The 16,366-nt window shown below is 41.5% G+C and overlaps 1 protein-coding gene across 10 annotated transcripts in view; it reads left to right on the plus strand.

Moving 5' to 3' along the window:
• Nucleotides 1-1,640: 1,640 nt before the first annotated feature.
• MLH3 (mutL homolog 3) overlaps nt 1,641-16,366 on the plus strand; it is a 37,848-nt gene continuing 23,122 nt past the window's right edge. For 3 of the 10 annotated variants that reach the window (XR_004431503.1, XM_033187411.1, XM_033187412.1), the window contains exons 1-6: nt 1,641-2,178; nt 3,850-7,201; nt 11,130-11,228; nt 11,909-11,994; nt 13,576-13,680; nt 15,111-15,183. Coding sequence is in view for 8 of the 10 variants with exons in the window: in XM_033187411.1 (XP_033043302.1) it covers nt 3,913-7,201; nt 11,130-11,228; nt 11,909-11,994; nt 13,576-13,680; nt 15,111-15,183 (3,652 nt within the window). In the remaining 2 variants the exon portion in view is untranslated. Of the gene's footprint in view, nt 2,179-3,849; nt 7,202-11,129; nt 11,229-11,908; nt 11,995-13,575; nt 13,681-15,110; nt 15,184-16,366 lie in introns of those variants that run through there. The other 7 variants (XR_004431502.1, XM_033187406.1, XM_033187407.1 and 4 more) reach the window with 7 other exon arrangements.

Genomic DNA, 16,366 nt, shown 5'->3' on the forward strand with positions numbered 1-16,366 from the left:
TGCTTAGAGTACTTTTTAAAAATCTTCAGTGAACTTCCTTTTGGGCGAAATAAGAGGTATTTATTCAGTAAACATTTGTGGGAAGAGGATTTTGAGGTAATTTAAAGAAGTCTGAAAGAAAAAAAGTTATGTTACTTAGTCATTTCTTTAAATGGTTTCTATGAAATGTTCTTCAAGAAATTGCATGCCTAATAAGAACAAATACCACAAGTTCAATTTGTTAGCTCTGTTCACATGATGTTTGGATGAATTACTTCTGCTGTTGTTTCTTTTCTCTGGGTAAGGAATTCACATAAAGTTATGTTACGGGCTGAACTGTGGCCCACCAAATTCGTATGTTAAAGTCCCAGTCCCCAGTACCTCAGAAAGTGACTGTATTTGGACACAGAGCCTTTAAAGAGGTGATTAAGGTTGAATGAGGCTGTGAGGGTGGGCCCTACTCCAATCTGACTGGTGTTCTTAGAAGAGAACATATTGGACATAGACACGTGTGCAAAAATGAAAGACCCTGTGAAAATGGCCATCTACAAGCCAAGGAGAGGCCTCAGAAGAAATCGTTGCTGCCAACACCTTGATCTCAGACTTCCAGTCTCTAGACCTGAGAGGAAATAGACTGCTGCTGCTTAAATTACTCAGTCTGAGGTATTTTGTTATGGCAGCCCTAGCTATAGTAATAATCATAAACAGTTATCAGGATTTTGCTTAATCAGCCCTAGAAGACTGGTTGGTTGGGTTTGGTTAGTCACTAAACTAGTATATATCAAATGCTTACCAGGTCTGACAAATTTGTTATAAATTCCACTTTAAATAAATTCTCAATGAAAATGAGATAGAAAGCAAAAACTAAGGACTGGTTAACAATTTCAAAACACTTTATTCTCACAGCATTCTCAGAGTTCTGCTCTCCTTTAGTTATAAAAGAAGCTGTGGTGGCATTGGGGAGATTCAAGTCAGTGAAGAGAGTCTTGGTGGTGTTGTCTGTAAATTAAGAGTTGAGCAAAGGCCGGGTGCGGTGGCTCACACCTGTAATCCCAACACTTTGGGAGGCCAAGGCAGGCAGATCACCTGAGGTCGGGAGTTTAAGACCAGCCTGACCAACATGGAGAAATCTCCGGCTCTACGCAAAATACAAAGTTAGCCGAGCGTGGTGGCGCATGGCTGTAATCCCAGCTACTTGGGAGGCTGAGGCAGGAGAATCTCTTGAATCCAGGAGGCGGAGGTTGTGGTGAGCTGAGATCACGCCATTGAATTCCAGCCTGGGCAACAGCCTCCGTCTCAAAAAAAAAACAAAAAAGAGTTGAGGCCGGGCGCGGTGGCTCAAGCCTGTAATCCCAGCACTTTGGGAGGCCGAGACGGGCGGATCACGAGGTCAGGAGATCGAGACCATCCTGGCTAATATGGTGAAACCCCGTCTCTACTAAAAAATACAAAAAAAAAACTAGCCGGGCGACGAGGCGGGCGCCTGTAGTCCCAGCTACTCGGGAGGCTGAGACAGGAGAATGGCGTGAACCCGGGAGGCGGAGCTTGCAGTGAGCTGAGAGCCGGCCACTGCACTCCACCCTGGGCGGCAGAGCAAGACTCCGTCTCAAAAAAAAAAAAAAAAAAAAAAAAAAAAGAGTTGAGTTAGACAGTTTCTCAGCCTTTTCCAGCTCCAAATACTATAATTCTAAGATGGAAGCCTCTGGAATTATTCATTCATTCAGTGCCTACCATAAGCCAGGCACTGCTCTTGGTAACTGGGATACAGCAGTAAACAAAATATATAAACTCCTTACCTTCACATAGCTTACATTCTAGGGAGAGAAGACAATAAGCAAACATAAAATATATATTGAATTAAACGGTAGTTAAGAGCAAAGGTGAAAATGAGAAAAAAAGGAAAGGGAACATACGGGAAAAAAAAAAATAAAAACAAAAGTAAAAGTTACGACATAGTCTTTCATACCATGCCAAAAGGAGATAACGATTGAGACTGTAGGTACCCGTTCACTGAACCCTGGGATGCGGATCCTTGGCTGGAACACCTGATGCGCATGCGCACTGGTGTGTCGTGGCCTGGCGCGCCCCCTCCGAAGCGCATGCTCGTGGACTCGCACGTGCACGAGCCTCAAGACCCAAGGTGCGCGCGTCGGCGTCCCAGGCGGTTGGTGTCCGAGAATTGGTTAAGCGGGACTCGAGGTGACTCTGGGGGAAGCACGCGACGAAAAGATGTTGCCAGGGGCTCTTCTAACACCAGAAGGGCCTGATGATGGCTGCGCGCAGCTTTCGGAGCCGGATGCGCGAGGACCCCGGAGGCCCGGCGGCCTGGCGGCAGGGCGGGCCCGGTTTGGGGACAAGGACGGGGCTGGCTGGGGAGGGGCTGGGCCTGGCGGGAAGGCGGCGCTGCCCTGGACGCGGCCCGCGCGGCGCTCCCAGGCCCCCGGGCCCTGGATCCAGGCCCGTGCGTTCCGTCCGTCCCAGGCGCTGGGAGGCGTCATAAGGAAATCGTTGGGTTTACATTAATCCGAATACTTGTTAAACGTTTGCCCCTCACTTGCTGCAGGCTGCGAAGTGCATTAGCTTAGAAAGCAGCAGAAGTTCTGCAGTTAGAGCCCTGATTTTCCCGAGTTTGGAAAACCAACCCCACCGCCTACAGGGGGCTCCCCCACGCGGCTGTCACTGATGGAGAAGAGGGGGAGACCTTTAATGGCACTAGAATCTTAGGGTTTGGGTTTTTTAAGTGTTTTTTGGTTTTGTGCTTTTACTTGCAGGAAAACTTAAAATCAAATTCAGGCAGCCCCATGCCATCATTATTATTACCAAGGTAGTTTATGCCCGTCTGTAAAGATCAAAAGAATATTAATAATAATGACCGTCTGGCCGGGCGCGGTGGCTCACACCTGTAATCCCAGCACTTTGGGAGGCCAAGGCGGGAGGATCACTTGAGTTCAGGAGTTTGAGACCAGGCTGGTCACCATGGTGAAACCCCATCTCTACATAAAAGACAAAAATTAGCCAGGCGTGGTGGTGTGCACCTGTAATCCCAGCTACTCGAGAGGCTGAGGCTGGAGGATTGCTTGAGCCCAGGAGGTGCAGGCTGCAGTGCCGAGATTGTGTCATTGCACTCCAGCCTGGGTGACAGAGCAAGACCCTGTTTCAAAAAAGAATAATAACGACCTTCTAAAAACATCAGAGTAATACATGAACAGGATTTAACAATCGAATGGCAAAGAAAGGTTTATATGAAAAGGAATTTTCCTGCTTTATCTTTTCCCATTCCCAGCCTCTTTCCCTGAGGTGACTATACTTAACCATAATAATAATAATCTCTTAATGCCCCCAATTTCTCTTTGATACAATATGATTCTTAAAATTTCTTCCTGTTGCTTCACCTTATTGCAATGTCTTAGCAATTCATTATAAGTATTTTTCTAAAAGTCATGGTTATTGTGTAATGTATAAATGTTATGAAACTAGCTTGGACATTTTTGTCATGAATAATTTCTAGCTAATGTTCCTTAGCTGTATTTAATTTAGGCATCTGTTTTTGGTGAAGTGGTTAGAATTTCGAATACTGTCTTTACCGGTCAACTTCAAGTGTAATTATGATTTCACTTTAGGACATGTGGGATTTAGAAAGGAGCATTGAAAATTATGAAATTATGAATGTTTCTTTGGATATTAATTCATTGCACCAAGCATGAGCTGTGCCTAGAGATCAGTGGTATGACTTTGTTTTGCTTTGTTTCACAATTTGGTTTAATAAGAGCGATTTCATTTACCTCAAATGCTATTTCTTCATAATGCTTGAAAGAAATGTGTAATGCTGAAGCTTTGATTATGTGTGTGTGTGGTTTTTTTCTCTTATAGGCAATTATTTCCAGTCAGAGAAGGAAACCAGTGCCTGGCATTCTCACCATCTTTCTACCTACCATGATCAAGTGCTTGTCAGTTGAAGTACAAGCCAAATTGCGTTCTGGTTTGGCCATAAGCTCCTTGGGCCAATGTGTTGAGGAACTTGCCCTCAACAGTATTGATGCTGAAGCAAAATGTGTGGCTGTCAGGGTGAATATGGAAATCTTCCAAGTTCAAGTGATAGACAATGGATTTGGGATGGGGAGTGATGATGTAGAGAAAGTGGGAAATCGTTATTTCACCAGTAAATGCCACTCGGTACAGGACTTGGAGAATCCAAGGTTTTATGGTTTCCGAGGAGAGGCCTTGGCAAATATTGCTGACATGGCCAGCGCTGTGGAAATTTCATCCAAGAAAAACAGGACAATGAAAACTTTTGTGAAACTGTTTCAGAGTGGAAAAGCCCTGAAAGCTTGTGAAGCTGATGTGACTAGACCAAGCTCTGGGACCACTGTAACAGTGTATAACCTATTTTACCAGCTGCCTGTAAGGAGGAAATGCATGGACCCTAGACTGGAGTTTGAGAAGGTTAGGCAGAGGATAGAAGCTCTCTCACTTATGCACCCTTCCATCTCTTTCTCTTTGAGAAATGATGTTTCTGGTTCCATGGTTCTTCAGCTCCCTAAAACCAAAGACGTATGTTCCCGATTCTGTCAAATTTATGGATTGGGAAAGTCCCAAAAGCTGAGAGAAATAAGTTTTAAATATAAACAGTTTGAGCTTAGTGGCTATATCAGCTCTGAAGCACATTACAATAAGAATATGCAGTTTTTGTTTGTGAATAAAAGACTAGTTTTAAGGACAAAGCTACATAAACTCATTGACTTTTTATTAAGGAAAGAAAGTATTATATGCAAGCCAAAGAACGGTTCCAGCAGTAGGCAAATGAATTCAAGTCTTCGGCACCGGTCTACCCCAGAACTCTATGGCATATATGTAATTAATGTGCAGTGCCAATTCTGTGAGTATGATGTGTGCATGGAGCCAGCCAAAACTCTGATTGAGTTTCAGAACTGGGACACTCTCTTGTTTTGCATTCAGGAAGGAGTGAAAATGTTTTTAAAGCAAGAAAAATTATTTGTGGAATTATCAGGTGAGGATATTAAGGAATTTAGTGAAGATAATGGTTTTAATTTATTTGATGCTACTCTTCAGAAGCGTGTGACTTCCGATGAGAGGAGTAACCAGGGCAGTTTCCAGGAAGCATGTAATAATATTTTAGATTCCTATGAGATGTTTAATTTGCAATCAAAAGCTGTGAAAAGAAAAGCTACTGCAGAAAACATAAGCACACAGAATTCTAGGGATTTAGAAGCTATCAGAAAAAATACAAATGATGCATTTTTATATATTTATGAATCAGGTGGTCCAGGCCATAGCACAATGACAGAGCCATCTTTACAAAACAAAGACAGCTCTTGCTCAGAATCAAAGATGTTAGAACAAGAGACAATTGTAGCATCAGAAGCAGGAGAAAATGAGAAACATAAAAAATCTTGCCTGGAACATAGCTCTTTAGAAAACACATGTGGAACCAGTTCAGAAATGTTTTTAAGCCCTTTTCAGGCACCATGTCACTTTGAAGAGAGTGGGGAGGATCTAGAAATATGGAAAGAAAGTACTACTCTTAATGGCATGGCTGCCAATGTCATGAAAAATAATAGAATTCAGAATCAACCAGAGAGATTTAAAGATGCTACTGAAGTGGGATGCCAGCCTCTGCCTTTTGCGACAACATTATTGGGAGTACATAGTGCTCAGACAGAGAGGGAGGGAAAAAAAGAGCCTAGCAATTGTGGAAGAAGAAATGTGTTTAGTTACGGACAAGTTAAATTATGTTCCACTGGCTTTATAACTCATATAGTACAAAATGAGAAAACTAAATCAACTGAAACAGAACATGCATTTAAAAGTTATGTTAGACCTGGTCCCACACGTGCCCAAGAAACATTTGGAAATAGAACATGTCATTCAGCTGAAACTCTAGACCTCAAAGATTTAGCCGGCACTTTGAGTAAAGAATCTGGTCAATTGCCCAACAAAAAAATTTGCAGAACAAATGTAAGTTGTGGGCTAGAGAATGAACCTACAGCAACTTATGCAAAGTTTTCTACTTTTCAGGAAGATAGCAAAAAATCACAAACAGGTTGCATATTATCTGATATATCCCCCTCTTTCCCCTGGTATAGACACGTTTCAAATGATAGTAGGAAAACAGATAAATTAATTGGTTCCTCCAAACCAATCGTCCGTAAGAAGCTAAGCTTGAGTTCACAGCTAGGATCTTTAGAGAAGTTTAAGAGACAATACGGAAAGGTTGAAAATCCTCTGGATACAAAAGTAGAGGAAAGTAACGGAGTCACTACCAATCTCAGTCCTCATGTTGAACCTGACATTCTGCTGAAGACCAAGAACCGCTTAGACAACTCTGATATTTGTAAAATCACTACTATGAAGCATAGTGATTCAGATAGTAGTTGCCAACCAGCAAGCCACATCCTTGACTCAGGGAAGTTTCCATTCTCCAAAGATGAAGATTGTTTAGAACAACAGATGCCTAGTTTGAGAGAAAGCCCCATGACCCTGAAGGAGTTATCTCTCTTTAATAGAAAACCTTTGGACCTTGAGAAGTCATCTGAATCACTAGCCTCTAAATTATCCAGACGGAAGGGTTCCGAAAGAGAAACTCAAACAATGGAGATGATGAGTCGTTTTAATGAACTTCCAAATCCAGATTCCAGTAGGAAAGAGAACAAGTTGTGCAGTGTGTTAACACAAGATTTTTGTATGTTATTTAAAAATGAGCATGAAAAAACAGAGAATGGTGTCATCCCAACATCAGATTCTGTCACACAGGATAATTCCTTTAATAAAAATAGTAAAACACATTCTAACAGCAATACAACAGAGAACTGTGTGATATCAGAGACTCCTTTGGTATTGCCCTATGATAATTCTAAAGTTACCAGTAAAGATTCAGATGTTCTTATCAGAGCTTCAGAACAACACACAGGAAGTCCGGACTCTCCCAGTGGAATGTTAATGAATCTGGTAGAAGATGCCATAGGTGACCAAAATGGAATTTGTTTTCAAAGTGAGGAATCTAAAGCAAGAGCCTGTTCTGAAACTGAAGAGTCAAACACGTGTCGCTCGGATTGGCAGCAGCATTTCGATGTAGCCCTGGGGAGAATGGTTTATGTCAACAAAATGACTGGACTCAGCACATTCATTGCCCCAACTGAGGACATTCAGGCTGCTTGTACTAAAGACCTGACAACTGTGGCTGTGGATGTCGTACTTGAGAATGGTAAGTACGTACTGTTCATGTGCATGAGATGCTTTTGAAAATGGAAATGCTGGACAAGGAGTAAGATCCTTATTATCCAAAGAGATTATCTCAACAGATAGAACATTTTGAAGACCACTTATAAAACATATGTTGTATTTTCACGCTATATGAAGATTATCTACGTCCAACGCTAGTTTTTTTTTTTCTTTTCTTTTTTTTTTGTGACGGTGTCTTGCTCTGTCACCCAGGCTGGAGTGCAGTGGTGCCACCTCGGCTCACTGAAACCTCTGACTCCACCCCCGGTTCAAGTGATTCTCCTGCCTCAGTCTCCCATGTAACTTGGATTACAAGAGTGTACCACCATGCCCAGCTACATTTTTTTATTTTTAGTAGAGACAGGATTTCACCATGTTGGCCAGGCTGGTCTCAAACTCCTGGCCTCAAATGATCCACCCGCCTCAGCTTCCCAAAGTGCTAGGATTATAGGTGTGAGCCACTGCACCCAGCCTCTATGTCCAACACTATTTAAATAGAGAATACAGTTAAAAGATGTCAGTGTGTGTATGTGTAAGAAAGGGGGTGATGGGTATATATCTAGAACAACACTAAAAAAGAGGGTGAGACTGTCCAATTTTAATGAAATGATACTATTAATAGTTGGGAAGATCCACAGTACTTTCCTACCTTGTTTTCCCTTCCTGTCAAATGCCCAACTTTCCTAGAAACTTGTCTTTAAAGGTGCCTGCGGTGTCAGCATGGTATTTTACTGGAACTTTCTCTGCATGGCTTCCCGGTTAAGGGCCAGAATGATTCTGTAATCATCCTAGGTTTTCCAGTAAAATCTGTGGCTTAGTACAGTACTACATTTATGAGCTTTTTCTTTCTGGAAAGTAGGATTTGTGCATGAATTTTCAAAATATAGGTCAAGTATATACTTTCATGACTATACTTTTCAAGTGTACTTTATTGTAATGCATATGGTAAAATCTCCTTGATCTGTTTATGTTACAAGTAGCTGTTATTCAGGAAGACAATAATATGGCATTTATTTATTTATTTATTTGAGACAGAGTTTCACTCTTGTTGCCCAGGTTGGAGCGTAGTAGCATAATCCTGGCTCATTGCAACCTCCGCCTCCCAGGTTCAAGCAATCCTCCTGCCTCAGCCTCCCAAGTAGCTGGGATTACAGGCATCTGCCACCACACCCGGTTAATTTTTTGTATTTTTGTAGAGATGGGGTTTCACCATGTTGGCCAGGCTTCTCTCAAACTCCTGACCTCAGGTGATCTACCTGCCTCAGCCTCCCAAAGTGGTGGGATTATAGGTGTGAGCCACTGTACCCGGCCAATATAGCTTTTAGATCATACCACAGGGCTACATTTGAGCCTGCACTAGGACTCTGGGTTCACAGTCCACATTTAAAGTGATATTGCTTTGGCAGTGTGTTGGGAGCCAGATGTTGGGAGGTGATAAACCTGATTTCCATCTGGCTATAATCTTGGCTTTGTACTAGGAGGATAAACATTACATCTGTATTCATATTAAAAATTTTGAATGCTGCAGAAGAATGGAACATGTATAAATGTAGTTATAAGTCAATTTCTAATTTCTCCTGACCATGAGTACCTCTAGCAGGAAGCTGTGATTTCTTTAAGGTTAAATGAGACCTTTACTTTTCAGTGGTTTTCTGTTTTTTCCTTATGAAAAAAAATCACTGTAGTAACTTCAGTAGTATTTCGTAGTATTTTGTAGTATTCATTAGGAGAAAACTCATTTCTTTCACTGTTGTTCCTGAGACTATCAAGTTGCTCTTAAAGCCACTTTATGTGCTTTTCAATCTATGTGGTTTTATGTCTGACTTATATTGAAGGCTTATCAGAGGTAAATCTACAGCACTGACACCTCATCTTCCTGAAATGCAACTGCTTCTGATATGGTGCCAAAAAATAACTGGATTACATTATACTGTGAGATAGCTGTTGCTAAAAGAAAGGGGGAAATCTTAGCTGCCATACTCAACATAAATCTCTCTTCCCTTCGAATCTAGATGTTTAAAACACTTTAACCTACTTAACATTCTGGATTAGTATACTTTTTTATGAACTTTTAAAAGCCATGTTAACTCATAGTTTCCTAATGAAAAATATTTTTGGTATAGAAAGAAGTTCCATGAACAGATGGCTCCTCAATACCCTGCTACCTTTCTGGAAATGGCCGATATACATGATGACTAATGTCATGTTGTATATGTCCTAATGGACATTGTCAAACTTTACCTAAAAGTGTTACATGAGATAAATTGTTAAAAGATAATTTTTTTTTTTTTTTTTTTGAGACAGAGTTTTGCTCTTGTTGCCCAGGGTAAAGTGAAATGGTGCGATCTCGGCTCACTGCAATCTCCACTTTCTGAGTTCAAGCAATTCTCCTGCCTCAGCTTCCTGAGTAGCTGGGATTACAGGCATGCACCACCACGCCTAGCTAATTTTGTATTTTTAGTAGAGATGGGATTTCTCCATGTTGGTCAAACTGGTCTCAAACTCCCAACCTCAGGTGATCTGCCCGCGTCAGCCTCCCAAAGTGCTGGGATTACAGGCATGAGCCACTGGCCTAAAAGATAAATGTTAATGTACAGAAGAGAGGATCTATAAATGTAATTTTGAGTAGTAGTGTCAAGTCCCCAAGCCTTGGTAATTTTTTCTTTAAAATGTATTTAATGTAGTTCTTTCTGTTAGTAGTTATAAACCTTATTTCACTTCATTATCTTAATTTTATCATTCTTAACCTCTCCAGTTTTAGTCCAACGGATTTATCTCTCATGTTTTCCTCCTGTTCTAAAGCTGTCAAATTCAGCATTGTTTCTAAAACTCAAATCTTATTATCCTTCATGGAGAAGAACAGCATTTGGACCAGATCTTACTAGACTCTGGAGTTTGAATTGAGAACCTTTCATTTGTCCACCTGTTCACTTTTTCATGAAACATTTGTTGATCATCCACACTGTGCTAGATGCTGTCACATTGCAGGTTAACTGACTTTGCTTTCAGGAGTTCACAGGACTATTAGGGAAGATAGCTATCTAAACATAGTTGTATTATAATGAGACAAATGTTAGGATAGAGACATACATTGGAGATAAGAGACATAAGTTGGAGATCTGTGAAGGTTGCACCAAGTTATAGGTGACAATTAAGTACTGCTGTATGTCTAACACAGGGCTTCGCTGGATCATTTTTTGTCGTAGGGTTTGCCCTATGCATTGTAGGATATTTAGCAGCATCCGTGGCCTTTATCTGCTAGATGCTAGTAGAACATAGAACCCTTAAGTTGTGACAATGAAAAGTGTCTCAAGCCAGGCACGGTGGCTCACGCCTGTAATGCCATCACTGGCAGGCCGAGGCGGGCAGATCACAAGGTCAAGAGTTTGAGACCAGCCCAGCCAATATGGTGAAACCCCCATCTCTACTAAAAATACAAAAAAATTAGCCAGGTGTGGTGACACATGCCTGTAATCCCAGCTACTTGGGAGGCTGAGGCAGGAGAATTACTTGAACCCAGGAGGCGGAGCTTGCAGTAAGCTGAGATCACACCACTGCACTCCAGCCCGGGTGACAGAGCAAGACTCCATCTCCAAAAAAAAAAGAAAAGTGTCTCGAGACATTGCTGATGTCCCGTCGTGCAAAATGGCCCCCCATTGAGAATCGCAGTGACCTATTCTAGGCCTTCATTCTGTCTGGTATGAATGGATAATGGAATTAAGCATTAATATAGAGTCCTATATTGACAGCATAATTTCATTAAAGGATTTCTGATTCTCAATCTGGTGTTTAGTAGTCTGCTTTATGTCTTGACTCAGTTTATGCAGAAAGAGGTTTTATGTGATTAAATTTTTAAAGAGTTTACTTGTATTTTAAGTTCACATTTCTAGGTTTTTCTTTCTTATATTTAGGGTCTCAGTACAGGTGTCATCCTTTTAGAAGCGACCTTGTTCTTCCTTTCCTTCCGGGAGCTCGAGCAGAGAGGACTGTGATGAGACAGGATAACAGAGGTAGGGGTGGCAGAGACTGCTGGGGCACCCAGTACACATCGTACCACCTAACTCAAAAAACAAAGCAGGCTTGCATTAAGCTTGATCAGTGCCAGCTGTGCTGTACTGGAATCAGGAATTCCCCACGGCGCTATTTAACAGTGGAACTAATTAATTTAGTGCATGCATTTAGATCAGAAATTACTATTCCAGACCTGAGGTCAATATTTGCTGATTATGCATAGTCTGTGGTGTCTTGTAATTAGGGGACATGTTTCTTATTTTTAAAAAGGCTGGACTTACCCTCCAAGTTGCTGTAGTTTTATGTAAGCAAAACTCTTCAAAAAAAAGCTACAGACATCAATTTTTTGCGTTTGTTTAAAAATAGATAAGGTATATTTTATTTAAAGGCAGTAAGGCTACAAATTTGAGCCATAGCTTCTCTGTCAGTATTCCAAAATATATCTTGTAAACAGTTTGGAGAAAAGTTGTAATGCCAGAAGATACAGTCACCAACTCTAGTTTAAAAAGTAACAGATCAAAATAATTTAGAGATATAGCAAACACTGAACATTTGTAGAATATAGAAACAATGTATGTGATCTTTGGTCTTGAGGCTACAGCTCACCAAACAGGAAATGCCATTCCTTCCTTTCCCTATGGTTCTGGATGCCAACTTTACCTGTTCCCTTTTGCCCTAGATACTGTGGATGATACCGTTAGTAGTGAATCGCTTCAGTCTTTGTTCTCAGAATGGGACAATCCAGTATTTGCCCGTTATCCAGAGGTGGGTCTGTAGGAGTTTTTCTTTGTCTTTTTTTGTTGTTGTTGTTGTTTTTATTTTGAGATGGAGTTTCACTCTTGTTGCCCAGACTGAAATGCAATGGCACGATCTCGGCTCACGTAACCTCCGCTTCCCAGGTTCAAGCAATTCTCCTGCCTCAGTCTCCAAAGTAAAGGGATTACAGGCACCTGCTACCACGCCAGCTAATTTTGTATTTTTAGTAGAGATGGGGTTTCTCCATCTTGGTCAGGCTGGTCTCTAACTCCCAACCTCAGGTGATCTGCCCACCTCGGCCTCCCAAAGTGCTGGGATTACAGGCATGAGCCATCACTCCTGGCCTTTCTTTGCCTGTTATTTTAAACTTTGAGTTTCAAGATGGGTACAGTGGCATGCACTTATAGTCTCAGCTACTCAGGAGGCTGAGGTGGGAGGATCACTTGAGACCAGGAGTTCAAGGCTATATAGTGTGCTGATTGCGCCTGTGACTAGGCACTGCACTATAGCCTGGGCAACATAGTGAGAATCCATCTCTTAAAAAATAAGTAAATTAATTAAAAATAAAATTTGAATTTTATTTAAGCTGGGTATGCCATGCAAGACTATACTAATTTGTAATTATGATTGGAAACTGGACATTTCTAAATAATTTATTTGGAAGTTACTGTTTAATGTAGAGAGGAGAAATAAAATTTATAGCATTTTTGGGAGCTCATTTTGGATTAAACATGTATAATCAATGTAAGAACAGCAAATGTGTTTACCACTCTCAGAAACCCTGACTTGTAGCTTTGGCACAATATTCAGGGTGGTGATAATAAAATTGTTATCATTAGATAAAGCCACACATCTTCTACTGGAGGAACAGTTCCTCATTGGCCCTGGGTGGATGTTCTCTCCTCGGTGTATTTTCACAGAATGTACTGTGCATGTCATAAACAGGTTGTATAATAGATGAGCATTTGTTTACCAATTCTTTCCTCAAGATATCATTTGAGGACTTGATCATCGAACATAGACAAATTGTTGTTCTGAAACTATTTTTGTTTTGTCATTAATTTTGTTTATAAGCAAAAATTGTTACATGAAGTCTTACATAAGACTCGTTTTTCACAGATTCTTTTGAATTTTTTTTTTTTTTTTTTTTTTTTAGGTGGAATCTCGCTCTGTCGCCCAGGCTGGAGTGCAGTGGTGTGATCTGAGCTCACTGCAAGCTCCGCCTCCTGGGTTCATGTCATTCTCCTGCCTCAGCCTCCTGAGTAGCTGGGACTACAGGCACCTGCCACCACGCCCAGCTAATTTTTTGTATTTTTTAGTAGAGATGGGGTTTCACCGTGTTAGCCAGGATGGTCTCAATCTCCTGACCTCGTGATCCGCCCACCTCGGCCTCCCAAAGTGCTGGGATTACAGGCATGAGCCACAGTGCCCAGCCAATTCTTTTGAATTTCTACAAATTCCCTGAATTAAACCCACCTCTAGTAGGCTATATAAAAATGAATGCTTTTAAAGCACTCTGATATCTTTGGTAAAACAGTTCTGCTGACACAAAAATTAAAATTTCAATTATATTTTGCTGAGTCTTTCTAGGTTGCTGTTGATGTAAGCAGTGGCCAGGCTGAGAGCTTAGCAGTTAAAATTCACAACATCTTGTATCCCTATCGTTTCACCAAAGAAATGATTCATTCAATGCAGGTAAAAGATTGACTTCAAAATCTCATAAATATATGTATAAGGCCTAACTCTTCTAAAATTTGATTTATATAATGATATAGACCACCTCGGTCAAGGCACGTGTGTGTGTGTGTGTGTGTGTGTGTGTTCTTACCTTACTAGAACTTTTATCATCAGAAGAGAAAGCAAGGAATTAATTATAATTACAAAGAAAGAAATGTCTTTAGTAGTGTGAGTAGGTTTGGAGGGAATGAATTATGAATTCGGGCTGACAGGTTCAAGGATTCTCAAGGTTCTCCTGCAGAAGATTATATATTGACTTTATATTTGGCAATAATTTATAAATCAATAAAGTCCTTTAGTGACCTTGTCCTTCAGTGTGCAACAGTGCCCTTTTAGAAATGACCCTGTACTGTGTGAGCCCACGCAGGCTTGGGAAAGCCCATATTGAGGAGTCCATTCACAAAAGGGACCCTTTGTCTGATCTGCTTTTCTACTTTGCCTTCTGTTTACCACCGTGGCTGTCTTTATTCCCTTTGTTTTTAGTAAGGAAACAAATTGGGAGGCTAACAGATTTAGGCAGACTCCTAACCTGGCATTGACCTGGTACCAGAGCAGGCAAGCAGTGGATCCAGAAATAGACCCTGGGGCAGTGGTTAGGCTCGGGGGTATTGGGGAGCATCATGTACCTAGACAGAGAGGAACCACCAAGGTCTAAAGCCACCAGTGGCTTTTAACTTCCTTCTTTAATAGACTAGCGGCCAGGCACAGTGGCTCTCACGTATAATCCCAGCACTTTGAGAGGCCATCCTAGCTAATACGGTGAAACCTCGACTCTACTAAAACATACAAAAAATTAGCCAGGCGTGACGGCGGGCGCCTGTTGTCCCAGCTACTCAGGAGGCTAAGGCAGGAGAATGGCGTGAACCCGGGAAGCGGAGCTTGCAGTGAGCCAAGATCATGCCACTGCACTCCAGCCTGGGTGACAGAGTGAGACTCCATCTCAAAAAAAAAAAAATTTAAAAATAAATAAATAAAAATAAATAGACTAGTTCCTCCAAAATAGTTTTCCTTGCTTTCATATAAATTTTAAAAATTTATTTCGGCCTGTATGTTAGCAATCTCTGGTCACGTGACCTGTTCTCAAGAGTCACTCTGTTGGGAACATCTCAGGCCGTCTCTAAAGTATTGCTAGCACACCACTCTGAGAAGTGGGTGTTTGTCTTCCCCTGTCGCCTCCCTCCCCTTACATCTTCTGATCACTCCACTTGTCCATTCTTTCATCCTTCCTAGTGACTGTTTCTGGTTCATCGGAACCTTACCCAGTCTCCGAGAAAGGAGTGTGATAAGGCAAACAACTCTAAATAAAATACAGTTCTGTACCTTTCTATGCAGATAAACCTTTGCTAATTTTTATTTAGTGTTGTACCACTTATTTGAATGTCTGACAGGTTCTCCAGCAAGTGGATAGCAAGTTTATTGCCTGTTTGATGAGCACTAAGACTGAAGAGAATGGCGAGGCAGGTAAGAATAGAGTTTAGCCTGAATGACTAACCAGCTGGTCTTCTTGTAACGTTTTTTTAATGATTATTTTTGGTATATTTCAATGATTTGGATGGATCAGGGAAAGCCAATCTAAACTAAGAATATTATGAAGGCTGGGTGCGGTGGCTCACACCTATAATCCCAACACTTTGGGAGGCGAGGCAGGTGGATGGCTTGAGGCCAGGAGTTCAGGACCAGCCTGAGCAACATGGCAAAACCCTGTCTCTACTTAAAATACAAAACTTAGCTGGGCATGGTGGCATGCATCTATAGTCCCAGCTACTCAGGAGGCTAAGGCACAAGAATCGCTTGAACTTGGGAGGCAGATGATGCAGTGAGCCGAGATTGTGCTATTATACTCCAGCCTGGGCAACAGACATTTAGTTTTATGTTCATACACATACATATACTCAGGATGCACATTAAACTATCAAGAGTATTTACTTTGGGAGTGAAAATGAGGGTGTGCAAAGGAAGTATTTCATCTTTTACTTTTTTTGTCTTTTTTATTTTTTCCTTTTTGTGGAGAACGGGGTCTCGCTATATTGCCCAGGCAGGTCTAGAACTCCTGGGCTTAAATTGTCCTTCCACCTCTGCCTCCCTAAGAGCTGGGATTACAGGCGTGAGCCACCATGCCTGGCCTATCTTTTACTCTTTTAAATATTTTCTATTGTTTGACCTTTTAATAATATTTTCATGTTTTCCCTTTATAATAATAGAAAGTGTATATAATGAACTCTGCTAGATTTGTCAATATTTACACAGAATCTCTTGGTGACCTGCTGTAATGAAACAATAATAGTTTGTAAATATATTAACTCATTCAACAAGTATAATTTTTTTTTTTTTTTTTTTTGAGACGGAGTCTCGCTCTGTCGCTCAGGCTGGAGTGCAGTGGCCGGATCTCAGCTCACTGCAAGCTCCGCCTCCTGGGTTTACGCCATTCTCCCACCTCAGCCTCCCGAGTAGCTGGGACTACAGGCGCCCGCCACCTTGCCTGGCTAGTTTTTTGTATTTTTAGTAGAGACGGGGTTTCACCGTGTTAGCCAGGATGGTCTCGATCTCCTGACCTCGTGATCCGCCCGTCTCGGCCTCCCAAAGTGCTGGAATTACAGACTTGAGCCACCGCGCCCGGCCAACAAGTACTAATTGAGTGCCCATT

The sequence above is a fragment of the Trachypithecus francoisi genome, unplaced genomic scaffold (assembly GCF_009764315.1).
Source record: "Trachypithecus francoisi isolate TF-2019V2 unplaced genomic scaffold, Tfra_2.0 Lachesis_group3, whole genome shotgun sequence".
NCBI classification, from domain to species: domain Eukaryota; kingdom Metazoa; phylum Chordata; class Mammalia; order Primates; family Cercopithecidae; genus Trachypithecus; species Trachypithecus francoisi.